This window comes from Callithrix jacchus, chromosome 8 (assembly GCF_049354715.1).
Source record: "Callithrix jacchus isolate 240 chromosome 8, calJac240_pri, whole genome shotgun sequence".
Classification (NCBI taxonomy): Eukaryota; Metazoa; Chordata; class Mammalia; order Primates; family Cebidae; genus Callithrix; species Callithrix jacchus.
In genome coordinates, this window is record NC_133509.1 from 26,749,069 (window position 1) to 26,776,335 (window position 27,267).

The window sequence follows — 27,267 nt, forward strand, 5'->3', positions numbered from 1 at the left end:
ACCCTTGCCTTCCATAAACCATGCAAGCAGCACAGCCACCAGAGGTCCTTAAAACAGCAGGAAGAGTAGGCCTGTCCCCCTTTTGTGTGGCCACCTATCTGCTGAGGAGCATCTGGATCTCGTTCCTCCAAGTCCACTGGGGGTACAGAAGAGGGAGTAAGAGGCATGTCCTGGTGGAGCGGGAAGAAAGGCAGAAAGCCTTTTTGACAGCTATGGAATACCGTTAGCCAAGGCCCACTAGGCCCAGCATGAAGCAAAGAATATGTAGTTTGCATAGACGGTTTTGTGATACTGCTTCTTAACAGCCCCAGCGGTGTGGGAACTAGCAACAGCACACTTCTTGCCTCATTAGCTGCCTGAGATGGAAAACTCAGTGGATAGAGGACCCTGATTCTGATGAATGAGGCATGTGGTCCCAATGCTGGAGCTCCTCTGGCAGGTTCTAAAAGCACAATACTGAGCAGCGGTGCCCTGCTGGACAATACTGGTGGGGACTCAGTAAGTGCTACTCACAGATCCACACCTGATCCTATTGGGTCGAGTCGGGCTGGGCTTTGGTCTGCACTGCAGCATCTGTTTTGAGTTCACATCATGAATGTGGTGACTCCCAGATACCATCTCAGGCTTAAGCTAGCAAATCCTATTTCTTTTCTTCTATGATATCCAAATTAGACTGACCTCACTTAAAGTACACTGTCCCATTTTGTCATCCTATCTTACCTTGGGAAACGGGACTGATAGCAAGATCAATTCTGCTGAAATTCTTGCACAGAGCAATCCTGTGCCCATTTTTAAGTGGCATGGGAGAGGCCCCCAGAGATAGTAAAGCCCAGTCTGTGTCTTCACAGTGCTGACACAGCATGTCTGTGTATAAATGCATGATATAGATATATAAATGTTGTTATCGCCATGTGTTGAAGGTCAATATAACTGGTGGACAGGGTGGGAGAGAGACAACGGAAGTCTTTTTGATGATTATTAAAGCAAAACAGATATAAACAAATACATAGTTTTTCTTTCACTGCTTTGTTTCCTATTTCTGCACCAATGCCTTGACAGTACACAGAACTAGAAAGAGAACATGGGAAAGATAAACTGTGTTTAAGAAGTGCAGTCTAATGCTTGAACTCTTAAATTTAAAAGGTTAAGGTTTTTCCTCTGTCACTTTGTGAGAATCCCTAGTCTGAAAATATGAAAGAATGGTTCTTGAACTTGGTGTACCTTAGAAACAGCTGTGGAGACTATAGGAGCTACATACTGGTCTCCAACCCAAGGAGATGTAGTTGGTGTGGCCCCAGAGTCTGCCTTTTTATACTATAAGCACCACAGGCAATTTTAGTACATGAGAGCTGTAGATCATACTTTAAAAACAGTGTTCTGTCACACTGCATCAAAACTAAAAATCCATTTAAGACCCTTTAGTAAAAGAGTATGTAATTCCATCAACATTGACATAAAACTTTTAAAATGCTTTTTGGGAAAAGTTCTTTTGGAGACAAGGGGGAAAGTGTCGGACTTTATATTCAAACTGAGTTATCAGTCTGGCCATAGTAAAACACAACCCTGAACAGAACCCAACAGCGCTTGATTCCAGGCTGATGTCCACAAAATAAATTTAGACTCACCCTGGGCCAAAGGGTATCAGCTGCCCCAGGAGGAAGAAGAGTTCACCAAAGTTCTGCTCAGCTTTGGAAATTAATTGGGCTTCAAATAAATGTCAGGGGCAGGCAGGCTGCAGTGACCACAGCACTCCTTGGGCAAACCCTAATGTTTCTTAGGTCTGAAAGATGCCGGACTTGAGGTCACAGCCAGTATGACAGCAGCAGCTGCAGCCGCTATGGGAATGATGCATCACCTGTCCCCATACTCCAGGCAGTGTAGCCTACAGAGATTCCTTTTGCATGAAGAAAACAGAGGAAAGTAAGCCAGAGGCTTTACCTGGGAACCCAGAGATCACTGATCTTCCCCCACGTCCAAGAGGGTTGGGGACCTGGGCATCTGTAAGGACTGCAGTGTACCTGGGCCTAGGTGCCCTCTAGGACAAAAATGGCTCTAGTGACCACTGGCATAGGGAACTGGTCAGCCCACTTTGAATCCCTGGAAGGCGCTCTGAAGGACAGGTACAAACAAGACCTGACTGCAAAGGCTGGAATAAATACCTTATCCTTCAATGCCCAGATATTGACAAATATCAACAGTATCAAGAACACTGAAGTCAATATGACCTCAGCAAATAGACCACATGAGCCGCCACTGACCAACCCTGGGGCGATGGAGACATGTAACTTCTCAGGAAACAGAGTAACTATTTTGAGAAAGCTCAATGAACTTCAAAAAAACAGAAAGAATTGAAACTTGTGTCAAAAAAATTTAACAAGGATACTGAAGTAAGAGAAAACAGCAAACAAATCCTGGAGCTGGAAATGCCTTAGTGAGTCTCAGGAGAATTGATTAAGCAGAATTAGTGAGCATTAAAACAAGCTATATCAAATACAGTCAAAGAATAAAAAAGAAAAGAAAAATGAGAAGGAACACAGAATGCTTAAGAGATCTAGAAGAGAACTTCAAAAGAGAAAATCGAAGATTCACTGGCCTTGAATAGGGGGTTGAGAAAAAGCACAGAGTAGAAAGCTTCTTCAAAAAAATAACAGAAAACTTTCTAAACCTAGGAAAGATGTAATATTCAGGGACATTGTGGAAGACAGTGTGGCGATGCCTCAAGGATCTAGAAAGAGAAATACCATTTGACCCAGCAATCCCATGATTGGGTACATACCCACATGATTATAAAACATTGTATTATATATATATATTTGAGATGGAGTTTCGCTTTTGTTACCCAGGCTGGAGTGCAATGGCGCGATCTTGGCTCACCGCAACCTCCGCCTCCTGGGTTCAGGCAATTCTCCTGCCTCAGCCTCCTGAGTAGCTGGGATTACAGGTACGCGCCACCATGTGCAGCTAATTTTTTTTGTATTTTTAATAGAGATGAGGTTTCACCATGTTGACCAGGATTGTCTCAATCTGTTGACCTCGTGATCCACCCGCCTCAGCCTCCCAAAGTGCTGGGATTACAGGCTTGAGCCACTGTGCCCGGCCAAAACATTGTATTATAAAGACACATGCACAACTATGTTTGCTGCAGCACTGCTTACAATAGCAAAGACCTGGAACCAAACCAAATGCCCACCAAAGATACACTGGATACAGAAAATGTGGCAAATATACACCATGGAATACTATGCAGCCATCAAAAAATGATGAGTTCATGTCCTTTAAACGGACATGGATGAAACTGGAAACCATTATTCTCAGCACACTGACACAGGAACAGAAAAGCAAACACCAGGTTCTCACTCATAAGTGGGTGTTGAACAATGAGAACACACAGACACAGAAAGAACATCACACACTGGGACCTGTCAGCCAATGGTGAAGCTAGAGGAGGGATAGCAGGGGGTGGGGAGATTGCGGAGGGATAGCATTAGGAGAAATACCTAATGTAGGTGATGCGGGGCAGGGGGGAGACAGCAAACCAAAATGGCATGCTTATACCTGTGTAACAATCCTGCAAGATCTGTACATGTAACCAAGAACTTAAAAGTAAAATAAAGAAAAAAGGAAACAAACAAACAAAAAAAAAACGGAAACAAAAGAAACAAACCACCCTGGAATGTGGTTTGTTCCCAGTAATTTGAAACATTTAAAGAATGGTTAAACGATCACTTGACACTTATACTACAAACAGGAATAAGACAGCCTGAGTTACACATCATTCATTTGAGAAGATAAATTTTAATGTCAATTTTTCAATCTTTACAATCTTTTTATTGGAAAAACATTCTCAATCTTAAAATGATCATGGCAAAGAAAACAAAGGATTACAGTCCTTTTGCTTTTTCAAATAACAAACATGGAAATGAATTCTTATGAACGTCAAGAGTCAATGTAGTGTGGCATATTAAGAATTGACTTTCATATAATGGCTAAGTTTGGAGAGATTACATTTCACAAGAAAATATTTCATGCATTTTAATGGATTTTCTATTCTGTTCTGGGCAACGGTTGTTTGTGTCTTTTAGCGTATTCTCCTTCCTGTCCACATATGTGGAATCTGCCTATTCCCTTCTCTTCTGAAATAGTTTAAAAGACTCAAAGAGAATGGTCTGGGCTTTGCACATCCTTAGTCTGATAGACATTACTCTGGCTGCTCACTTAAATAGATATTAGCAGCTAATTAAATAAACTACCTCCATCAGCCAGAAATTAACAAAGGCTTAAAAATTAGCAAACAAAGGCTCTGTTTTGCTGTGGCCTTAGGTGCTGACAGCCTTATCTTAAAGAAAAAAAATTTTCTTTGTATAGATTAAAATTAAGATTGGCAATAATTGAAATGCAGGCAGGGAATTTTTTTGGTTCAACAACAGAAACCAGCAAAAGCGAATATACTGCAAAAATAGAAAATTTCCAGTGTAGAGATGTAAATACAATAATTGACACAGCCAGGGATGATTACTGAATAATAAAATGTTGAGGGATGATCATTTGAATACAGGATATTAATACCTTTAAAAACCATTTTTCCAATTACTTCCATATAAATATGAATATATACATCCGCATAAATAAGGTGTCTCTGAAAGGTACAGATCTGGCATCACGATCATGGTGATAGACAAATGGTGGAAAAGTCCTGGTATCACAATCATGGTGGTAGACACACGGGACCTTCTCTACCTGCAGATGGGTGAGGTAGCATTGACACTGCAGTGTTCCCGGAAAAACACTTAGGCTGAATTTAAGCATGAGGACATTTTCAGACAACTTCAGAGTACAGACCATTGAGCCGGACAGCTGACCTATCCTCTACAAACAAGCCCATGTCCCCACCATCAATGACAACAACAACAAGGTGAGGAGACACTTTGGGTTCAAAAAAACTAAAGAAATGTAGCTACATTATCTTTTTACTCTTTTTCAACCCAAAACATCTCTTCTACTTTCAGTTGTGTGATTTGTGGTGACATGGGCTGTCTGAAGGAGACAGGTCAGTTGTGCCACTCACTGTTCTACATTCTGAAGTTGTCTGGAGATTACCTCAGGCTATGAAACTCAGGCTAAGCGTTTTCAGCAAGAACATGGCATGGTTCATGCTCTGCACCGGCAGAGTCCCGTGTGACACATTGTCTTAGTGTGGAAATATGACCCCTATCCGGGAGACCAGGTGGAGTCCTATCACCGTCATAGTAAGAAACCCACTGTCCATGTCCAAAGTCAAGCGAACATGCTCTTCTGCATATAAAAAAACGGCGTATGTGTAAGCCTGGCATGTGTAATAAAACTCAAGATGAGCTGTATATGTTGAATACAATATATCCAGTGAGTACCAGAAGACTTCAGGCTCTTCTGCTTCCACCAGCTCCATGCTGAGCCTAAAACAGGAGAAAAAAAACAAAGAATAAGTCAGGGAAAATAAGACACCGCAGAGCCCCAACTCGATTTCATGGGTAGCACAAGAAAGTGGTTGATAAAGAAAAAGCATAGATCCACTAATGACGTAACAAACTATTGCCTTATGCTGGGATGGACAAGAGTAGGGGAGAAAAGAATAAAAGAGACAGAGAGACAGAGACAGAGAGAGAGAGAGAGAGAGAGAGAGAGAGAGAGAAAGTAAGCTCAGTGAACCGTCCAGGTGACACACTGATAAGGGAGTAAAAGGACACTCTGAGTTAGTGCCCTCAGGACACATAGCGTACACTGATCATAAAAACAAGTATGGTCAACCTACAGCAGTTAGTAAATGGTAAGGGGAGGAAGAAACCAAAACCTAAGTATCTACTGCAATGAAAACCAACAGCAACGTTTGGAGGAATACTTCAGGCTTCATTGAAAAGATGGTATCGATATTGTCAGCCCACTCCATTTTCCCTGGACCTGGCGTCTCCAGGTATCAACACAAAATTAGCTGTTCACAGTTGCTCAAAGTTACCTGGGGCACAGTGGGCCTTGGTCTTCTTCCTCTTCTTCAACCTTTTTAATCGCTGCAATAAATTCAGATAGGGACAGACAAAGTTAGCCATTGCCCTACACCCGTAACAGTCCACTGTCTAATCCCTGCACGGGGACCTCAGACTCCTCAGCTTGAGAACAGGATAACGTGAGAGAGAGACTTCAGGAGGTCTCAAGGCCAATCATGATAGAGATTCCTTGGTTTGTGTCTCAGAACCAATGGAGAAACATCCCTATTCTGGTAGACCATTATCCCTTTATCCCATGTTTGTACAAACAGGAAAGAACCTCACAGACATGCTTGGGGAACAAAACTCATGAGGAACTTGGTAGCTGACAAGAGACATTTAATTCAGATTGACAAACAACTCGTGGGCATGTGCTGCATAGCTTGGTGTTAATTTGCAACACCCACCTTGGGTTTCAGTGTCCTGACAGTTGGTCCAGGGTGCCATGGGCATGGACTGAGACTAGAGAGAGAGCAAAGCTCACTGACCCAACCGATGCCCGTGCTTCAGACTGGAATCCGGAGTGACTGAAATCTGCACTGATGGACAGGTTCAGCCCACAGTAATGACAACTCTCAGCGCGGCCAGGGGAGCAATGCACAAAGACTATGGGGTCTATCTGGGACACAAAGTGGAGCTTTATCACTTTCACAACAGAGTACTCACTGTCTATGTCATGAGCCAAGTTGACCTGCTGTTCCTCTAATGAGCGCAAGTTGGTCCTGTAAGGCTCATTGAAGGCAAATGTGCCAGGAGGAATTGAGAGAGTCGAATCATCTTCATCCCAGGACTCCTCGGGGGCTTCCTCCTCCACATACTCCTGCAGATTCCTGATGAGCCAAACAGGACAGGGATGACAGAAGATTAAACCAACATGGATTAGACAACAAAGTCTCCCAGCTGATCTGATGGAAGTCAGAATGGAGTGGTCACAGAAAGCAAAGGCATTTTTCCTTCAAGAGAAAAAAATATTGCTTCTAAATGCAGGGTGGAGGGTGACTGCACTGGATTGTGAGAGCACAAATGAGCAGCATGTGCTCAGTTCATGTGCCACAGATGAGCCACTGCAGGCCACACAGACTCTCCCTGTAAACTCTCATCACGACTTGCAGCACGAGAACACGGGGCTTCAACCACATTGCATAAGTTGTGTTGAATTTTACATGCGGCATTCAAGTGGACAGAGCTCTTGAGGCACTTCAGACACCCAGATCCGGTGCATTAAGGGCCTCCTTTTTTCCAGTATTTTCATATAATATGTCTATGTTGTGAATTTCTTCTCTTCACAAATCCTAGCAAACACAGTCACAACAAATGGGCAGAAAGCATATATGTGTCTCTCCCTGGGTTTAAACACAGTGGGGAGAACAGGTGAAACCAGGAAATCCCTGTTTCACCTGGCTCATCTGATTGCAGGTTCCCATCTTGGTAGGAGTCAGAAATTAAAATCTATACACGTGCCACAAATCACCCACAACACTGTCCTCTCTGCAACACAGCATGGCTGCCATGGGAACCGGAGAGAAAGACAGCAGCTGGTATTCCTTACACTGGGTAGAAAGGAGCCGAGAAGAAAAAAGACTCAGTTATCCCTGTATAATTCAGACACGGCACTCAGCACATACAAAGAACCACAACAGCTGCCACACCCTGTGTCTAAATTGGGTTGAATTGAACATATTGTGGCCAAGGGAATGGAGGCTTTTGGCCCATGGGAGACGCCAGAGAGAATGTGCTTCTAGACCTTTTCCATACTTTACCACCCATTACTTGCTCCAGCTTCTTCCCTGTTACCTGGGGGTACGTGATTCCTGGATGTTCTCAGCCTCCATGACATGAACGTCTTCATCCTCATCTTTGTCGTTTTCTGCAAGTACAGATGTGTTCGTTATTTCCCCTTTCACACTCTGCAGGGACAGTCAGCCCAATGTGCGCAGGGACATGAACATCTGTGTACGGGTCCCTGTTCTACTGAAAGCTCTCATGTTTTCTCCTTAACAAAATGCCCTGGCATGGTTTCCTGATCCACCAAATGATGCTTTTCAGATCAGGAGGCTCACCGTCAAGATGAGACCAAATGTTGAAAAGACCTTCTGCTCCCACATCACTGGAGGCTTATGCAGCCTCTCTCTGGACTTTGGCAGCTGTCTCTGTCATCCTGACACAGATCTGATTCCCAGGGACATGCTTGGCGTCCCGTCACAGCTCATATTTACAACCTATTTCTTTCTCTTAAGAGAGGATAAACAAACTTGTCCCACAATCCTCTGCACATCAGGTGACTTCACAGGCTCTCCAAGTGGCTTCTGTTATGTTATTCAGGGACATTCTCTCCATGGGGAATGCTCCACTCTGAACCACTTCCTACCACCAAATGCCCACACATCAAGTGCTTTCTCCAACAGCACACAGCGAGGGGCTTTATCTCTTTGTGATAAGCGGTAGTAAGTGTTCACACATTTGAATGCTTCAGACACTGCAAGATGTCTGCCTTTGCAGATGGGGAGAGAGAAATTAAACTGTCTTTGCAGATGGAGACAGAGAAAGTCAGGAACAAGAAATCAATTGCTCCCTGACAGTTCCTAAGAACACTGCTGAAGATACAGCCTGGGACCTTCATTCTTAGTCCAGAGCTTTTTCCACTCCAACAACTGCCCTCCTGCCACAGCTTCCTTCCTGTCCTTTACAACTAAACAGATGCTGCCTCCTGTTCCAAAGACCGCAATCCATCACGGAAGGAGGGACATTTGTAATACGGTGACCTCCAACTCCATGGGTTTCCCATCTGTGTTCTCATTCAGAAAGTCCTAGTCATGTCATGGCCACATATGTTTCGTGGAAGAAAACACCAGTGATAAAACTGTCATTGTGGAATTATGGAGATCTGGAGCCTCTCATAAGGCCATAAAAGAAATATGCACAGACTAATAAAGTTTCCCTTATGCTAGACACAGTAGAATGAAGAACTAACAGACAGTGTTGGCCGGGCGTGGTGGCTCACGCCCATAATCCCAGCACTGTGGGAGGCCGAGGTGGGTGGATCACGAGGTCAAGATATCGAGACCATCCTTGTCAACAGGGTGAAACCCCGTCTCTCCTAAAAATACAAAAATTAGCTGGGCATGGTGGTGCACACCTGTAGTCCCAGCAACTCGGGAGGCTGAGGCAGGAGAATTGCTTGAACCCAAAAGGCGGAGGTTGCGGTGAGCCGAGATCATGCCATTGCACTCCAGTCTGGGAAACAACAGCGAAACTCCCATCTCAAAAAAAAAAAAAAAGAAACTAATAAGTGTTTACTCTGTGCCAACAACTGTCCTGGGAGAGTTACAATAAATAGGCCATCTAATTCAGTGCAGCAATTAAGAGAGGTAAGCATTATTATAGTATCCTACGAACAGATGACAAAACTGAGTAACAAACAAAAGAAGCAACTTGGAGGGAGCTCAGGAGACTGGCCCAGAGTCCCTCCTCTATGTACTGCTGCCTTCACAAAGTCATGGGTGCCGTCGTTCTTCCTCTTTACCAATGAGAGCCTCTGCAAAGAAAGCAGGACGTCCCTCTGACCAGAGTAATCTCTGCTCTTGATGATGCCACTTACAGATACCACAGGGTATGTAAGGAGCAGAGTCCTCTTTAAGCTCCCTGTAGCAGGAATAGTGTGCTACCATGCATGTCCCCCAGAACAGAGCTTTCCCTACTGAGCCTCAGCAGAAACCGGAACCGAATGAAGTTCAGCAGCCTCAGACATTTAGAACAACAGACTAGATGCTACTTGTCTGCGGGACCTTAGGTGGTACAGAGAGAATTCCTGTGAACATGATTTAGCCTCTTCCTGAGAAAAACAGGTGGTTCTGTGCCTGTGTCAGAAATCAACAGCTGAGACTTTACCCTCAGTCCCACACCCGCCTTACTGCAGATGTGCAAAAGTTGCTACATAACTTTGGCCTCTCTTGTCTACCTTTAACAAAATGTTAAAATACCCATTTATATTTTCCTAGATGTATGGTAGAAATGAAATTAATTCTGATGAAGAGAGACTTTAGTTTCTCACAGGAAACACAGAACATCGTTCAGCACTTTGGTGACGGTGAACCTATAAAACTTACTTTCCGTCTTCAGCCTGCAGCCCGGGTAGTCTTGACTCATAAGAAGTTTATTTTTGCTGTCTCTGTATTTCTGTTCTTCCTCATGACGTCTCTGATCTTCTGTAAACAAATTCAGAAGAGCAGGTCACATTAAGCAAATCACACTTCACACAAGACCAAATCAGTGTCTAGTCATAGAACAAGGATGAAAAATATTCTCCGTTTCAGAATGTGATATTCTGAAGGGAATGTTCTACTGGTCCCTAGATTAGGTCACCCTAGAAGTAGATGAGCCTGCTTTTCAGATCCATAGGACAAAATCTCCCTTATCTGCTAGATCTTAATCACTTATCCTCTCACCTAAGTCAGCAAAAACAATTAAAACTTTGTCCCCAAAATCTTCAAAAATTGCCCTACTTTCCAGAAGCACTGCAGTAATACTGATTTATCTTGTCATATATGATGTTTAGAGAAATTTAAAGAGAATAGACTGACAGATGAATTCTAACAAGCTTTACATAGAAAAGAATCTGTGGAGCCAGCACACTGACTCATGCCTGGAACTGGAGCAATTTAGGAGGCCCAGGAAGAAAGATCACTTGACCTCAGGAAGTCAAGACCAGCCTGGCCAACATAATGAAAACCCACCTCTTACTAAAAATACAAAAACTAGCCAAGGGTGATGGTGTCCACTGGGGATCCCAGCTAACTAACAGGCTGAGTCACGAATACAAGGGTACTCCCTGCTCTTGATGGTGCCACTTACCGATACCACAGGTTGTGTAAGGAACAGACTCCTCTTTAAGTTCCCCACAGTGGGTACTGTGTGTTATCACCGTGTTTACCCCAGTGTCCCCAGAACACTGCTTTGCCTACTGGGTCTCAGCAGAAACCGGAACCGAATGGAAGTTCAGCAGCCTCAGACATTCAGAACAACAGACTAGAGGCTACTTGACTGCGGGACAACATTGCAGCAATACTGATTTATCTCATCATATGTGATGGTCAGCTAATGGTTAGAGACATTTACAGAGGAGACTGGACCAACAGATCCATTTTTAATAAAATGCTAAGGTACCCATTTATATTTGCCTAGAAGTATGGGAAAAATTCAATAAATTCTGATGAAGAGAGTGTTCAGTTTCTCAGAGAAAAAGACAGAAGATCGTTCAGCACTTTCATGATGATGATGAACCTATAGAACTTACTTACCTTCGATCTTCAGCCGGCAGCACATATAGTAGGCTGCTTGCTTCATAAAAAGTTTATTTTTACTTTCTCTGTATTTCTGTATTTCATGATCTTGTCGATCTTCTGTAAACAAATTCAGAAGAGCAGGTCACATTGAACAAATCACATTTCACACTAGACCAAATCAGTGTCCAGTCACAGCACAAGGACAAAAAATATTCTCAGTGTATAAATGTGATATTCTGACTGGAATGTTCTATCGGGCCCTAGATTAAGTCACCTGAGGAGTAGGTGAGCCTGCTTTTCAGACCCATGGGACAAAACCTCTCTCATCTGGTAGATATTAATCATGTGTCCTCTGACTTAAGTCAGTGCAAACTATTAAAACTTTTTCTCCCCACACCTTCAAAAATTGCCCTAATTACTTTCCAGAAGGGTTGCTGCAATACTAATTATCTGATTATATATCATGGCCAACGAATGGTTAGAGAAATTTATATAGGAGACCGGACCGACGGATGAATTCGAACAACCTTTACTTAAAAAGAATCTGTGGAGCCAGCATTGTGGCTCACACCTGGAATTCAAGCAACTTAGGAGGCCCAGGCACACAGATCACCTGACCTCAAGAGTTCAAGACCAGCTGGGCCAACATGGTGAAACATTGTCTCTACATAAAACAGAAAAATTGGCAAGATGTGGTGGTGCCCACCGGGGATCCCAGCTAATTGGCTGGCTGAGGCACCAATACCTCGGTACTCCCTGCCACTTACAGAAAGCATAGGTTCTGTTAGGTGCAAGGTCCCCTTAAAGTTCCTCATAGTGGGTACTGTCTGCTAACACCGTGTTTCCCCCAGGGTCCCCAGAACACAGCTTTGCCTACTGGATCTTTATCAGAAATCGGAACTGCACGGAAGTTCAGTAGCCTCAGACATTTAGACCAGCAGACTAGATGCTATTTGTCTGTAAAATCTTACTCGGTACAGAGAGGATTCCTGTAAACATGGATTTAGCCTCTTGCTGAGAAAAACAGGTGGTTCTGTGCCTGGGTCAGGAATCAATAGCTGTGATTGTAACCCCAGTCCCACAGTCCAACACACCCACCTTACTGCAGATGTGGAAATGTTGCTAAATATTTTTGTGTCTGTCTTCCATTTTAACTAAATGTTAAAAATACCCATTGCTATTTTCTACAAAAATGAAAAGGATGAAATTGATTTTGATGAAGAGAGCAGTTAGTTTCTCGAGACAAGACAGGACATCATAACTTTCGTGGTGGTCAACCTATAGAACTTACTGCATGTCTTCAGCCGATAGTTGAGGGAGTAGTCCACCTGACTCATAAGAAGTCTATTTTTGCTGCCTCCGATATTGGGTTTATTATCTTCCCGCCTGGACCAGGATTTCTCAATGCCTTCCGGAGTGTTCAACTCAGTGTTTCTTCTGGAAGGAGGCCTGCCAGATGCCACCTTGCTGATGTTTCGGGCAGAACACAGAAAGCCAGGGACTGGGGAGAAGAAACCCAAACACACGATGTGTTAGAAACTGGTGATTTCAAATTGGTTTAATCAGAACTGAGGGATGTCACTGACAGCACTGCCTATCGATTTAAAGACATTGTTTCCCCACTTTTACTCTTCTCATCTCCACTCTTGATCTCCTTAAAGTCAACTTGTCTTAGCTACTCAGTCACCTTAAAGCCAGGACATAAACACTTCTACCTTTATCTTGCTTATGAGTTCTGCAGGATCTTATATGCTAGAGAGGATTCCTGTAAACATGACTTACCCTCTTGCTGAGAAAAACAGGTGGTTCTGTGCCTGTGTCACGAATTAATAGCTGGGATATTAACCCTAGTCACACACCCACCTTACTGCAGATGTGGAAAAGTTGCTAAATGCTTTGGCCTCTGTCTTCCATCTTTAACAAAATGTTAAAATACCCTTTGCTATTTTCCTAGAAGTATGGGAAGGGTGAAATTAACTTTGAAGAAGTGAATGTATCATTTCTCATAGACAACACAGGGCATTGTTCATCACTTTCGAGACAGTGAACCCAGAGAGTTTACCTTCCGTCTTCAGCCGGCAGCCCAGGTAGTAGGCTACTTGACTCATAAGAAGTTTATTTTTGCTGTCTCTGCATTTCTGTTCTTCATCGTGATCTTTTCGATCTCCTGTAAACAAATTCAGAAGAGCAGGTCACATTAAGCAAATCTCACTTCACCCAAGACCAAATCAGTGTTCAGTCATAGCACAAGGATGTAAAATATTCGCAGTGTAAGAATGTGATATTCTGATGAAAATGTTCTAACAGGCCCTAGGTTAAATCACCTGAGAAGCAGATGAGCCTGCTTTTCAGATCCATGGGACAAAATCTCCCTCATCTGGTAGATCTTAATCACATATCCTCTGACCTAAGTCAGTGCAAATAATTAAAACTTTGTCCCCAAAATCTTCAAAAATTGCCCTAACCACTTTCCAGAAGCATTGCTGCAATACTGATTTATATCATCATATATCATGCTCAATGGATGGTTAGAAAAATTTATAATAGGAGACAGGACCAAGGGATGAATTCTAACAACCTTTACTTAAAAATAATCTGTGGAGGCAGCCCGGTGTCTCTTGCCTGGAATTCCAGCATTTTAGGAGGCCCAGACTGGCAGATTACTTGACCCCAGGAGTTGAAGACCAGCCTGGCCAACATGGTGAAACACCGCCTCCACTAAAAATACAAAAATTAGCCAGGTGCTTTGGTGCCCACCAGGGATCCCAGCTAATTGGGAGGCTGAGGCACCAGTACCAGGGTACTCCCTGTTCTTGATGGTGCCACTTACAGATACTACAGGTTCTATTAGGAGCAGGGTCCTCTTCAAACTCCTCACAGGAGGTACCATGTACTATACCTGTGTTCCCCTGGTGCCCCAGAACACACCTTTGCCTACTGGGGCTCAGAAGAAACCAGAACCAAGTAGAAGTTCACTAGCCTCAGACATTTAGACCAACAGACTAGATGCTACTGGTCTGCGGAATCTTGTACAGTAGAGAGAATTCCTGTAAACATGATTTCACCCTTTGCTGAGAACAACAGGTGGTTCTGTGCCTGTGTCAGAAATCAATAGCTGGGATTTTTTTTTTTTTAAGATGGAGTTTCGCTCTTGTTACCCAGGCTGGAGTGCGATGGCACGAACATGGCTCACCGAAACCTCCGTCTCCTGGGTTCAAGCAATTCTCCTGCCTCAGCCTCCCGAGTAGTTGGGACTACTGGTGAACACCACCATACCCGGCTAAGTATTTTAAGTAGAGACGGTGTTTCACCTTGTTGACCAGGATGGTCTCGATCTCTTGACCTCGTGATCCACCCGCCTCATCCTCCCAAAGTGCTGGGATTATATGTGTGAGCCACCGCGCCCGGCCAATAGCTGGGATTTTAATCCCAGTCCCACACCCACCTTATTGCAGACATGGAAAAGTTGCTAAATACTTTGGCCTCTGCCTTCCATCTTTAACAAAATGGTAAAATACTCATTTGTATTTTCTGCAAGTATGAAGAGGATGGAACTAATTTTGATTAAGAAAGTGGTTAGGTTCTCAAAAAAAGACAGGACATTATTCATCACTTTCGTGGTGGTGAACCTGTAGAACTTACTGTAGGTCTTCAGCTGGTAGTTCAGGAAGTAGGCCACCTGATTCAGAAGAAGTCTATTTTTGCTGGCTCTGAAAGTTGGTTTGTTTTCTTCCTGTTGGGAGCAGGATTTCTCAATGCCTTCTGCAACTTTCAATGCCTCTGTGTCTTCTCTGGAAGGAGGCTTGCCAGATGTCACTGTGCTGATGTTTGGGGCAGAACACAGATAGCCAGGTACTGGGGAGAAGAAACACAAACACACAATGCGTTAGAAACTAGTGACATCAAATTGGTTTGATCGGAACTTAGGGATATCACTGAGAGCACTGCCTATTGATTTGAAGATGTTGTTTCCCCGCTTTTACTCTTCTCATCTCCACTCTTGGTCTCCTTAAATTCAACTTGTCTTAGCTACTCAGTCACCTTGAAACTATGAAACAAACACTTCTACCTTTATCTTGCTTATAAGTTTTCCAGGATCTTATATGGTAGAGAGGATTCCTGTAAACATGATTTGGCCTCTTGCTGAGAAAAACAGGTGGTTCTGTCCCTGTGTTGGGAATCAATAGCTGGGATATTAATACTAGTCCCACACCTGCCTTACTGTAGAAGTGGAAAAGTTGCTAAATACTTTGGCCTCTGTCTTCCATCATTATCAAAATGTTAAAATACCCATTGCTACATTCCTGGAAGTATAGGCAGGATGAAATGAACTTTCAAGAAGACAGTGTATCGTTTCTTAGAGACAAAACAGGACACTGTTCATCACTTTCATGATGGTGAACCTAGAGAACTTACCTTCCGTCTTCAGCCGGCAGCCCAGGTAGTAGGCCACTTGACTCATAAGAAGTTTGTTTTTGCTGTCTCTGTATTTCTGTTCTTCATTGTGATCTTTTCGATCTCCTGTAAACAAATTCAGAAGAGCAGGTCACATTAAGCAAATCACACTTCACACAAGACCGAATCAGTGCCCACTCATAACACAACGATGTAAAATATTCTCAGTGTAAGAATGTGGTATTCTGACAGGAATGTCTAATGGGCCCTAGACTAAGTTGCCCTAGAAGTAGATGAGCCTGCTTTTCAGATCCATGGGATAAAATCTCCCTCATCCAGTAGACCTTAATCAGGCAAAAAATTAAAACTTTTCCCCAAAAATCTTACAAAAATTGCCCTAACTACTTTCCAGAAGCATTGCTGTAATATTGATTTATCTCATCATATATCATGGTCAATGAATGGTTAGAGAAATTTATACAGGAGACTGGACTGAGAGATGAATTCTAACAACCTTTACTGAAAAAAGAATCTGTGGAGCCACCATTGTGGCTCACGCCTGGAATCCCAGTAAGTTAGGAGGCCCAGGAGGGTGGATCCCTTGACCTCAGGAGTTCGAGACCAACCTGGCCAACAAGGTGAAACCCTGCCTCTACTGAAAATACAAAGGTTAGTCAAGTGTGGTGGTTCCCACCGGGGATCCCAGCTGATTGGGAGGCTGCAGTGCCAGTACCAGGGTATTCCCTGCTCTTGATGGAGCCACTTACAGATAACACAGGTTCTATTAGGAGCAGGGTCCCCCCTAAGTTCCCGACAGCTGGCACTGTATGCCATCACCGTGTTTCCCCCAGTGTCCCCAGAACACAGCTTTGCCTACTAAGCCTCAGCAGAAACCAGAAGTGAATGGAAGTTCAGTAGCCTCAGACATTTAGACCAGCAGACTAGATGCTACTTGTCTGCAGGATCTTATATGATACAGAGGGGATTCCTGTGAACCTGCATTTAGCCACTTGCTGAGAAAAACAGGTGGTTCTGTGCCTCTGTCAGAGATCAATAGCTGGGATTATAACCCCAGTCCCACACCCACCTTACTGCAGAGGTGGAAAAGTTGCTAAATACTTTGGCCTCTGTCTTCCATCTTTAACAAAATGTTAAAATACCCATTTCTATTTTCTGCAAGTATGGGAAGGACGAAATTAATTTTGATGAAGAAACCAGTTAGTTTCTCAAGACAACACAGGACATCATCACTTTCGTTATGGTGAACCTATAGAACTTACTGTAGGTCTTCAGCTGGTAGTTCAGGAAGTAGGCCACCTGACTCAGAAGAAGTCTATTTTTGCTGGCTCTGAAATTTGCTTTGTTTTCTTCATGCTGGGAGCAGGATTTCTCAATGTCTTCTGGAATGTTCACTTCTGTGTTTTTTCTAGAAGGAGGCCTGCCAGATGCCACTGGGCTGACATTTGGGGCAGAACACAGATAGCCAGGGACTGGGGAGAAGAAACCCAAACACATGATGGGTTAGAAACTGGTGACATCAAATTGGTTTAATCGGGACTGAGGGATGTCACTGACAGCCTTGCCTATTGATTTGAAGATGTTCTTTCCCTGCTTTTACTCTTCTTACCTCCTCTCTCATTCTCTTTAAAGTCAACTTGTCTTAACTACTCAGTCACCTTGAAACCAGGAAATAAACACTTCTACCTTTATCTTGCTTATGAGTTCTGCAGGATCTTCTGTTAGAAGGATTCCTTTAAACATGATTTAGCCTCTAGCTGAGAAATACAGGTGGTTCTGTGCCTGTATCAGGAATCAATTGCTGGAATATTAACACTAGTCCCACACCTGCCTTACTGCAGATGTGGAAATGTTGCTCAATACTTTGGCCTCTGTCTTCAAGTATTTTGTTAACATGTTTTAACAAAATGTCAAGATACCCATTGCTATATTCCTAGAAGTATGGGTAGGATAAAATTAACGCTGAAGTAAGTGCATCATATCTCAGAGACAAGGCAGGACACTGTTCATCACTTTTGAGACAGTGAACGTAGAGAACTTACCTTCAGTCTTCAGCCGGCAGCCCAGGTAGTAGGCCACTTGACTCATAAGAAGTTTATTTTTGCTGTCTCTGCCTTTCTGTTCTTCATCGTGATCTTTTCGATCTCCTGTAAACAAATTCAAAAGAGCAGGTCACATAAAACAAATCACAATTCACACAAGACCAAAACAGTGTTCAATCATAGCGCAAGGACGTAAAATATTCTCAGAGTAGGAATGTGATATTCTGACAGGAATGTTCTACTGGTCCCTAGGTTAAGTCACCCTAGAAGTAGATGAGCCTGCTTTTCAGATCCATGGGAAAAAACCTCCTTCATCTGGTAGATCTTAAGTCACATCATCTGACCTAAGTCAGTGGAAAATATTAAACCTTTGTCCCCAACATCTTCAAAAATTGCCCTACTTTCCAGAAGCATTGTTGTAATACTGATTTATCTGATCATATATCATTGACAATGAATTGTTAGAGAAATTTATATTGGAGAGTGGACCAAGGGATGAATTCTAACAATCTCTACTGAAAAAAGAATCCGTGGAGCAGGCATGGTGGCTCACGCCTGGAATCCCAGCACTTTAGGAGGCTCAAGCAGGCAGATCACTTGACCTCAGGAGTTCAAGACCAGCCTGGCCAACATGGTGAAACCCTGCCTCTACTAAATATACAAAAATTTTCCAGGTGTGCTGGTGCGCATCGGAGATCACAGCTGATTGGGAGGCTGAGGCACCAGTACCAGGGTACTCCCTGCCCTTGATGGTGCCACTTACAGATACCACAGGTTCTATTAAAAGCAGGTTCCCGTTGCAGCCTCTCATAGTGGGTACTGTACGCTACCACTGTGTTTCTCTCAGTGTTCCCAGAATACAGCTTTGCCTACTGGGCCTCAGCAGAAACCAGAACCAAATGGAAGTTCAGTAGCCTCAGAGATTTAGACCAACAGACTAGATGCTACTTGTATGTAGCATCTTGTATGGTACAGAGAGGATTCCTGTAAACATGATTTAGCCTTTTGCTGAGAAAAACAGGTGGTTCTGTGCCTGTGTCAGAAATCAATCCCTGGGATTTTAACCCCAGTCCCGCACCCACCTTACTGTAGATGTGGAAAAGTTGCTAAATACTTTTGCCACTGTCTTCCATCTTTAAGTAAATGTTAAACTACCCTTTGATAGTTTCCACAAGTATGGGAAGGATGAAATTAATTTTGATTAGGAGAACGGTTAGTCTCTTGAGACAAGACAGGACATCCTTCATCATTGTCATGGTGGTCAACCTATAGAACTTACTGTAGGCCTTCAGCTGGTAGTTCAGGAAGTAAGCCACCTGACTCAGAAGAAGTCTATTTTTGCTGGCTCCGATATTTGGTTTGGTCTCTTCCTGCTGGGAGTAAGAATTCTCGATGGTATCTGGAAAGTTTGCCTCTGTGGTCTTCCTGGAGCACGTCCTGCCAGATGCTATCATGCCAACGTTTGGGGCACCACAGGTCGGGCCAGGGACTGAGAGAAGACACCCACACACATGATGGGTTAAAAACTGGAAATCAAATAGGTTTCATCAGGACTGGGGGATGTCAGGAACTCAAATTCTTAACTTACTCTTGAGAAAAACTTGATCCTTCCTCACAGCACTTTACGGTCCTTAACCGCAAAAACAAGGTTGAAAATGCTGAGAACTGAAGGAGCTGCCTATAGCTCAGACTCTGACAAGAGTGTGAGAGATAGCGGCCAGTGTCTCAGGTAACTGTCTGCTGTGGCAATAACAGAATTAAAAGCTGGGCGTGTCATGGAATCTTAGGAGCCCTTCATTCCAACTGCCCAGGGTTTGCTAAAACACAGGCCTCCTGGTCTCACCTGAGGTCATAACAGATGGGGACCATTACTCTATAAGTCACTCTCAGTATTTGTGTACCATTGTGACAATGCCACAGTGCCATCTCATTCCCAATACATCTAAGCATGTGCCTCACTTTTCATCTCTTATGTGTATAAAAACATCAAGGCAGAAACAGTTTCCCAACACGTGATACTTCCTTAATGCTAGTCATGAAGTCAGTCATGTTAAACATGTGAGTCCTTCTCACATGTTAAAACAGAATTTAAGGCTTTTCCACAAGTTTAAGATATCAACCTATTATGCTGCCATGATATCCTCTGAGTCTTCTGCAGTTTTTTCTGTATCCACTAGAAAGTCAATGAGTAACTCATTTCTTAAAAATATTTTCTTTCCTGGCTCAATATTCTTCTTGCTGCATCCAATGGTTATGCTGATTTACTTTTCTTACTGGCAGCTGCCAGTACACTAATGTTTGTGGCAGAAGAGGCTTTTCATTACAATTAAGACCAGTGTGACGTCCCTATGTCCAAAGCTTCTTCTAAAAAACAGCCTTAAATTCTGTTTTTTAATGTGACTGAACACTACATCTCATACTTGTCACTTATAGATGTCATTCTAGTCCCAGAAGAGCTCTTTTCAAGGTGTCACATTATTGAAACCATTTCTATAGGTATCTCCTGAAAGCATGTGTGACCATCTAATTTGGGAAGTCTTGGAAACCTGGTATGATTTTGTTGTTTTCATTTCATTTTTTCCATATATTGAAAATAACAGGGCCATGAGCAGTTCTTACGAAAACACTGTTTGATAGATATTTTTCTGAGTTGGTCTAACACCACTGATGTGTGGGTGCAACCCACTAACCAAACATGGCAAGATCAAGGTGATGGTCAGGGGTGGTTGGTGGTCCTCAGTGTTGCTGTGCAACGGAAAGTGAATTTGAGATGAGAGGAACGAGTAGGGAAGAGTGATCCCCTGAACCACCCCCTCACTTTCTCAGCCGTCATCTCCACCTCGGTTTTCTGAGCCTGGGATTTGGAAGACTGTTCTGTAGCCCAAGTCTCCTATGTTTGGCTGCTGGGCTTGCCTGAGTTGAGGGTGCAATGGGTGTGACCCTGGGCTGCCCAGCATTCATGTAAAAGTCAAGGAAGAAGGACTGCCTCAATCCCATTGGAAAACGTGCCTCTCTGCAGCCCCCACCATCCTCCAACTACCTGTAGGGATACTGCGTGGAAATATATCAAAGGCTTTACGTAAATGTATGTTCTGGTGTCTGGGATGCCTGACATTCTGTGGCAGAATGAAAATCTGTCAGGTTCCTTCAGTTTAAAACTGATGAAGCTGTAGGTTTACAGTTATGTGGCTTACTTGCAAGGTCACACAGAGATGAGTTTTGAGCACTGCTAATAAAAGCAGTCACAATTATTCCACAGTTATTCTTAGGATCCATGTCATTCAGTAAATATTCATATCATCATCCAGTAATTGTATGTTGACTAATTTGTATCAGGCATTTTGCTCAAAACTGTGCACATAATTGGACAGCATATCTTCATCATATGCTTCAACGTAATGCTGTTATCCTAAGAGTCAGGTAAGAAACCTGAGAAGAGGGTTAGCAAATCATGAATTTGGCCATATTTCCATTGTTTAGTTTCTGTGATCCTGGATGAATAACCAGAATGAGTCACAGGAAAAGTATTCATTCCTGTACCATTTTCCAGGACAGAGGTGTGCCCTCCTAGAGTATTGGGCCCAGAATTCATTAGTGTCTGCAACCTTGCTTTAACAGCATGGGAAATATCCTCTGTTACCTGGAATTTCCCTGGAACTTTGGAATATACAAGAGAACTATGAGACTTGGTCTTCCCTTGACTATATTTAATTCTCTCTTCTAAGGAACACCTATGATTTTCACTAAGAATTTTGCTTTTCTTCCTTCCTTTTTTTCAGACAGAGTCTTGCTCTGTCACCAGGCTGAAATGCAGTGGTACAATCTTAGTTAACTGAAACCTCTGCATCCTGGGTTCAAGTGATTCTCCTGCCTCAGTCTCCCAAGTAGCTGGGACTACAGGCAGGTGCCACCATGCCTGTCTAAGTTTTGTGTTTTTAGCATAGACAGGGTTTCAGTATATTGGCCAAGATGGTCTTGATATCCTGACATCGTGATCCACCCGTCTCGGCCTCCCAAAGTGCTGGGACTGCTGGCATGAGCCACTGCACCTGGTCAACTTTTGCCTTTTTATAACCACAATGTATGTTTTATGAAGAAGATTTTACTGATAGCTCCATTCAGAAAGAATAACTATGAGCTACAGTTTAGGTTTTATGCCCTGGACTTACTATTTTTATGATTTATTTTGAGATTAAATTCTCGTGTAAATAGAAAAATACTTATTACTTATGAAAGCAAATTTCTTTTTTGTTTGATTTCTTTTTTCTTTTTTTGAGACAGAGTTTCGCTGTTGTTACCCAGACTGGAGTGCAATGGCACGATCTCGGCTCACCTCAACCTCCGCCTCCTGGGTTCAAGAAATTCTCCTGCCTCAGCCTCCCGAGTAGCTGAAACTACAGGCGCACACCACCATGCCCAGCTAATTTTTGTATTTTTAGAGATGGGGTTTTACCTTGTTGACCAGGATGGTCTCGATCTCTTGACCTCGTGATCCACCCGCCTTGGCCTCCCAAAGTGCTGAGATTATAGGCGTGAGCCACCGCGCCTGGCTTGGTTTGAGTTTTTGATGCTGAAGCACAAACTGTTGACTTTATCTTTGTCCCCTTCAGTGCTGCTCATTGTCTCCCAGTATGACCTGGCCATGCCCCTGCACTTACCCTCATCTTGCTCAACCATCTCCATGCACAGTCCAATTCCATCAGTGAGTCAGGCTCCTCCCAAGGCTCCCTGAAATGGGTACAGGTAGCAGGATATCAGACACACTCCAGGCACAAAAGTAACCCATACCCTAAGGCAGGCAGTTGTGTTCCCACTTCCCTGAAGTTGGCAGTGATGTCCTAGGACGGGAAGAAATAATTTCCCTTGTTAGGGCTCTAAAATTCATGTAGCAGGGCCTCTGATCTAGTGCACACAACTGTCCTGAATGTGAGTGAACTTGCTAAATTTCTGATTTCTCACTAGGTGGCTAGAATAAATTTGTAAGACTTCCTTACTTACCCATGTTTGCTGAAGTCTGGAATCTTACCAGCATGATTTCTTTTCCCTTAAGGGGCACCTTAGGGAAGATTGGCCCCATTGCCATGCAAAGGGAGGTAAAGTGAATTTCTACTCAAAGAAACCTTGAATTTGAAACTAGGTCTTCCACTGTTTCAAAGCTGGACTGTAGGTCCAAACCTGTACATATTTAGACATAATATCCTCATCAGAATCCTCTGGCATGTGTCCTCAAGGGCTTGTGTGTCTGCTGTACTCAGCATAAAGTTATTTCTCATTATGGCAAGTTATAATTAATTTGCCAAAATTTCATTCGTTATCAAGATAAAGTTATTTATCATCATGGCAAGGACAAATTTAGAAGACTTATTAAATTTACTTCTTTGTTTGCCCAGCTGGAAACAGTCAATAGCTACTGATATCATCAGTGTCTTCTGAAAACCTTGGCTGTGTTAACTGCTTTGACTCAACATGGAGCAGAGGTATTGGTGTACTGTACCTCAGGATGCTGAAATATGGCTGAAGTCCAGAATCACTGGCTTAAGCCATACACTGAGGTAATCTCATGCAGCATCGGCCACTGGTTCCAATGAACCCACCATGACTACACTTCTCATCAATCACCAGTCACTAGAATGAGAATTGTGTGAAAGCTGGGATCCTATTTTACTCACCTCTGTGGTCATGGTTCTCAGCTAAGGGCCCAGCACAGAGGGGTCTCTCAGCAGTGTTCATCCATGACTGAATAAAATTGATTACAAACCTCCGACCCTTTCGCCTACATTTCTGTCCCCAGTGTCTACTAAGCATTCTCCTTCCCTCAGAATGCTGCAAATCCCCTTCTCTAGAGAGGTGCCTGCCCTACACCGTCCCTGCCCCAGGATCCTCTCCTGTGGGAGCTTGAAGGAAGGCTAGCCTGTTCTGAATTTTTTTTTTTTGAGGCAGAGTTTTGCTCTAGTTACCCAGGCTTCAGTGCAATGGTGTGATCTCAGCTCACTGCAACCTCCACCTCCTGGGTTCAAGCAATTCTCCTGCCTCAGCCTCCCAAGTAGCTGGGACTACAGGCACGCACCACCATGCCCAGCTAATGCTTTTGTATTTTCAGCAGAAATGGGGTTTCGCCATGTTAACCAGGAGAGTCTCTATCTCTTGACCTTGTGATCCACCCGCCTCGGCCTCCCAAAGTGCTGGGATTATAGGTATTAGCCACCAGTCCTGGCCAATCTGAAAATGTTCTCTTATGCTTCCCCCTGTCATTTGGAGCAATGTTCTTTGACATACCCTTTCAGCCTCCGGGCTGCCACAACACCTCACCTGGTTAGAACTACTGTATCTTGTTGAAATGATGTTTCTGTTCTTCCACTCACTGGCTTTTCTTTGGAGACATTAAATAGCTGAATCCCAAGTGCTTAGCACAGTATAAAGAAAATTAAATACTCAATAAATATTTATGAGAAACTTCCCTCAACTGAAGCTGCAGAAGAATAGTAAAGTATCACTGCTTCACATACAAGCGAGGGACACTTACTCTGGCACCTGACCTAGGGCAGAGCTGTTCATGTAAGAATGAACACTTCCAACCCTTCTCTAAGCACGGTTATTCCCTCTAACCCACAGTGACCTGAAGAGCATCCACTGCTACGGCAGCCCCGAGGTCGAGACTCCTGGGTCTGAGGGAGGGGGGCTCATGGTCACATCCTCCCCCTCCTGGAGTTGAAGCTGCCCCTCACTATAAACCAGCTCTGATCTACCCTATGGCTCTCCCTGGCCACAGGCAGGAGATTCCTGTGGAGTAGTTTCTCTCTCAGTCCCCACTGCTCAGCTCATGCTGCTTCCTGAGAATTTAAGTGATCATACGCATTGCCCATTTCCCCTGAGGCTTCTGTCCCAGTTTGTTCTTATTCTCCCCTTCTTTGGTTTTCATCTATCAATGGCTTATCCTTTGTGGATTATTCTCATCCCCTAAACTTGCTGACTTTCTTTCTTTCCTCAGCTCTGGGATTTCAGGATGTAGACTCAGCTCAGGCTCCTACAAGAGACACACACAGTCAGGTCTCGGCTGACGGTCCCAGGCAGCACCGAAAACCATCTCAATTCCTCGGAGACTCAGAGAAACAGAGCAGGAAGGGACCTCAGAGAGGTACAATAAGCCCCTACCTTACCCATGAGGAACCTGAAACCCAGAAAGACTAAGACTCTCCCAGGCACCCTCACCTCTTGGTGACAGCAGATCCCACACACAAGCCTTGGCCTCAGCCTCCCTGTGCAGAGCAGGTAACTCACCCTCTAGAAGCTCACTGCTGACTTTCAGAAAACTTTAGAATAGAAATACCAATTTCCTCTGTGAAAACAAAAACAGTAAAAGCCCCTTTCCTTGGACAAACCCTTTATCACAGTTCTATAGTCCTGGCATTTATACTCGGTCAGCTGTCACTCACTAGCTGCTAGATTGCGGCAGGGAGCACACAGGATTAAAGAGTGTTTCACACAACCCTGCTTTCCTGGCCTGGGCTCTCAGCTCCTCGATTCTTCCTCAGAAAGATTCCTCTGCTGTTAACTGCTGGAGAGTCCAGGCCCTCACGTGGGCCATTTCTCCAAGAAGATCCCTGTTATTTTCTTCCTTTCTTGGAGATATAGACGGAAGAGATGGGTTCTGGGACTCCAAAGTCTTAGGTTTTTCTCCTGAGATCAGCTGAAAGCAATCATGACTGTGAGAAGTCAGGACAGTGAAGAGAAGCACAGGCTCACAAGGACAGCCCCTCCTAAAGATGCTCAGAACACAGGCAATATCTGACCAATTCTTCTGGGGATGATGCAACAAAGATTAAGTGCAGAATGCTGCCATGAGGGGAAAGGGGAAGAACCAAAAGAGTTGGGGAAGAAGAAAAATAAAATGTGTTCAAAAATGATGGAAAAAAACACAGAGCCTGGAGGCAGAGAAGGGAGGAGCCTGAGAAGGACTCCATGAGTTGTGATTGGTTGAAAGATGGAAAAGACAGGTAAGGAGAAAAGCAGGTGGCATTTGGAGTCAGAGTGTCTCCTGGCTGACAGCCAGCACAGAAAAAGGGCCCTCAGTCCTTCATGAAAAAGAATACAAACTCTTTCAATACATGTAGTGAACTCACAAAAATGGCCTGAGCTCTAGAGAAAAAGCATTTCCAGGCCATTCCTGGATTTTAGCCTCACAGGACCCTAATCAGAAAACTAAGAAAGGAAGGAAAAGAAGGAAACAAGGGAGGGATGGGAGAACAGACAAACTTACATGAAGATGAGGAGATCCAGGAGAACTTACACCACTGATATTTTCCATGAACAGGAACACGCTATCTAGTTGAGACAGAGAGAGAGACAGACGCACTACTATAAAACCATACACCGTGTCCATGGCGTACAATCCTTCCTGCTTCTCTGGGACGCTTTCTGTCTCTGGCCTGCTGTTGCTAGAGACACTGAGTCTTCCCTTTGAATAAGTTCTGGCACCCACAGGAATGAGATGAAACAGTGAACTCTTCAACACCAGGCCACGACCTTTCCTGCTGCTCCTCATCCACTCCAGAAGCTACCTGGCTGCAGGTGTGGGTCTTAGCCCCTGAATCTGACATCGTCCCTTTGCCTTTCTCACTGGGCTTCTCTCCTTGCACTGGCTCCCAGTCCCCCAGGACCTGGCAGGTGACCATATGAGAAGGACACAAACAGGCCACATCGCTCTTTCTCCCCCTCTTGATGCCTGAAGTGGTGGGTTCCATAGGATAGCAACCTGACATTTACTCATTAAGGTGCCCCTAGCCCAGAGCAGGGCCTGGCACCAACAGCCACCCTGTGAATGCTCAGTGAAAGACAGCATCCACCACAAGGTCCTGAGGAATCAAGAATTCCACAGTGGCCCATCAATTTTAAGTCCTACACCATTCTAGAATGGGATATTGAAAGGCCTTCAAAAGTGGCCACACTCTGAAACGATTATACAGGCAGCTGAGCCATGTTTCCCCATCCTGGACACAACTAGAGGGCACCGCCTAAATCCAGACACATCTCCCCACCCAGGACAGTGCAGGGGCCTTAGCCTGGGAAATGCGGGTGGACGGGAGAACCATGAAAGCTGAAGAGGAGAAAGAAGGTGAAAAGAGAGACAAATGGGGATGGAGACTAGGGGGTGAGAGGGGAAGAGAGAGGAGAGGGACTGAGAAAAAGGTCTGAAGAGAAACTGTCCTCTCCTGAAGTCAAATAACTTCCACCTGACCATGCACTACAGCTCGTGGGTGGCACACGCTGGTCATGCTGTGATGTTTAGGGCCTATGGAATCTTCCCTTCTCATCTGAATCCCAATAGAGAGAGGACTCTCTGACCCCATCCAGCTGGCAGTGCCTCATGATTTTTACCTGTTGGATCTAACAGCTCTTCATCTCAGCCCACACCGTGGGAGGTTGCTCTTGGTGTGCTGAATGAGAAAGATTCTACATCGGTGCCTCGGAGAGTCCACTGGAAGCCCTGGACGGCCAGAGTCGGTGGTACCCCAG

At 44.1% G+C, this 27,267-nt stretch overlaps 1 protein-coding gene across 13 annotated transcripts; it reads right to left on the reverse strand.

Annotated features, from left to right (window-relative positions):
• Positions 1 to 3,787: 3,787 nt before the first annotated feature.
• On the reverse strand, positions 3,788 to 27,266 carry LOC100894359 (uncharacterized). 13 transcript variants are annotated; one of them, XM_078335942.1, is made up of 16 exons: positions 27,130 to 27,189; positions 26,012 to 26,076; positions 22,413 to 22,482; positions 19,034 to 19,243; positions 17,755 to 17,859; positions 16,975 to 17,184; positions 15,716 to 15,820; positions 14,942 to 15,154; positions 13,362 to 13,466; positions 12,591 to 12,800; positions 11,315 to 11,416; positions 10,124 to 10,222; positions 7,812 to 7,884; positions 6,684 to 6,847; positions 5,990 to 6,041; positions 3,788 to 5,432 (listed from the first exon to the last, which is right to left on the reverse strand). In XM_078335942.1, exons 3-16 carry the CDS (start codon positions 22,435 to 22,437, stop codon positions 5,189 to 5,191), a joined length of 1,917 nt encoding a protein of 638 aa, XP_078192068.1. In that variant the 5' UTR covers positions 22,438 to 22,482; positions 26,012 to 26,076; positions 27,130 to 27,189; the 3' UTR covers positions 3,788 to 5,188. The 13 variants fall into 13 exon arrangements, with proteins under 13 accessions (XP_078192068.1, XP_078192066.1, XP_078192072.1 ...); XM_078335940.1 differs by lacking the exon at positions 26,012 to 26,076 and having other exon boundaries at positions 27,130 to 27,266; XM_078335946.1 differs by lacking the exon at positions 19,034 to 19,243.
• Position 27,267: the final 1 nt, after the last annotated feature.

Coding starts and splice junctions, on each gene's coding strand:
- LOC100894359 (XM_078335936.1), bottom strand. Junction 10,223..11,314: donor CTGCCGGCTGAAGATCGAAG/GTAAGTAAGTTC, acceptor ATTTGTTTACAG/AAGATCAGAGACGTCATGAG. Junction 7,885..10,123: donor CTGCAGGCTGAAGACGGAAA/GTAAGTTTTATA, acceptor CTGTACTTGCAG/AAAACGACAAAGATGAGGAT.